The sequence below is a fragment of the Dromiciops gliroides genome, chromosome 1 (genome assembly GCF_019393635.1).
Source record: "Dromiciops gliroides isolate mDroGli1 chromosome 1, mDroGli1.pri, whole genome shotgun sequence".
In the NCBI taxonomy this organism is placed as follows: domain Eukaryota; kingdom Metazoa; phylum Chordata; class Mammalia; order Microbiotheria; family Microbiotheriidae; genus Dromiciops; species Dromiciops gliroides.
Genome location: NC_057861.1, coordinates 702194631 through 702195779, shown reverse-complemented (window position 1 = coordinate 702195779; position 1149 = coordinate 702194631). Strand labels below are relative to the sequence as shown.

Below are 1149 nucleotides of genomic sequence, written 5' to 3'. Positions count from 1 at the left end.
TTAACCCGCATTGCCCTGAAAAAAAAAAAAAGAAGTGTACAGGTCCTGTTCCATCAGTTTTCACTGATGGATTCAATCAATAACTGTTCTAACCCAATGAAAGTAATTACTTTTGTGGCCGCTAGGTGGCGCAGTGGATAAAGCACCGGCCCTGGATTCAGGGGTATCTGAGTTCAAATCCAGCCTCTGACACTTGACACTCACTAGCTGTGTGACCCTGGGCAAGTCACTTAACCCCCCATTGCCCTGCCAAAAAAAAAAGTAATTACTTTTAAGTGGTATAGGACAAACAGTGGAGTCCCATCCTTTTTTTTTTTTTTTTTTTAGCAGCTCAGCTCCTTTATTGGGAAAGATTCTGCTCTGGCTGTTGGGGGAGAGATACAGTCCAGCCAGCCCAGCCTGGCCAGCATCACTGTCCAATGTAGGCTTCCTCCGTCTTTGGGCAGCCTCAGCCGGCCACCTCCATGGCAGATGTCTCAGTGGATACATCTGTGGGCACTGCCAACAACTTGGGGGGCACGTAAGAGCCCATGCCTGCTGCCCGCTCAGCTTCTTCCTGAGTGTAGGGTTCTACTGTCAGCTGCTTCAGCCTTTTCTTGTGATCTTTGGACTTCAAATGATTCTTGAGGCTGGTAGGATCGATGAAGTATCTCGCGCAGGCCAAGCAGCGGTGATGGCCACCTCCGGGGAGGTCGGGGTCCTGCTCGTCCTCGGGCTGGGGCCGGCGAGCGGCGCTGTCGGGCCGCAGGTCCCGATGGATCTCGTCCAGGTCCGGCCGCCGCCGCTTGGCCTTCAGCTGGCGGGCCAGGGAGTGCGCGCGGTGCGCGCTGGTGCGCCGGGAGCGGGCTATAGCCTCGATTCCGGGTTGAGGCTCCCCCATCCTTTCTTAACAAAATCTTCCATGTGGGCATAATATCTTCCAGGAAGCTCCACCAGTTAGCAAGCTTTTGCTCTTGACCACCATAAACCCAAGTTAAGCTCCTCCCTTACCCGGCTCATCTCTACACTTTTCCCCTGCAAAACCCTTATCTGAGAGTGTATTTCAAGCTGCTCACACCAGAAGCATTTTGCATTGTGTACTCTGGGCACCAGAATTGTTAGTTACAGCTCTGACTAATAGCTCACGTTTCTGTGGTACATTAAGGTTTG

At 52.4% G+C, this 1149-nt stretch overlaps 1 protein-coding gene across 1 annotated transcript; it reads right to left on the bottom strand.

Annotated features, from left to right (window-relative positions):
* Positions 1–356: 356 nt before the first annotated feature.
* Positions 357–880, bottom strand: LOC122753751 (zinc finger protein 593-like). The gene has a single exon (XM_044001413.1). The coding sequence runs from the start codon at positions 878–880 to the stop codon at positions 449–451; it is 432 nt and encodes a 143-aa protein (XP_043857348.1). The 3' UTR covers positions 357–448.
* Positions 881–1149: the final 269 nt, after the last annotated feature.

Coding starts and splice junctions, on each gene's coding strand:
- LOC122753751 (XM_044001413.1), bottom strand. CDS start 880: ATGGGGGAGCCTCAACCCGGAATCGAGGCTATAGCCCGCTCCCGGCGC.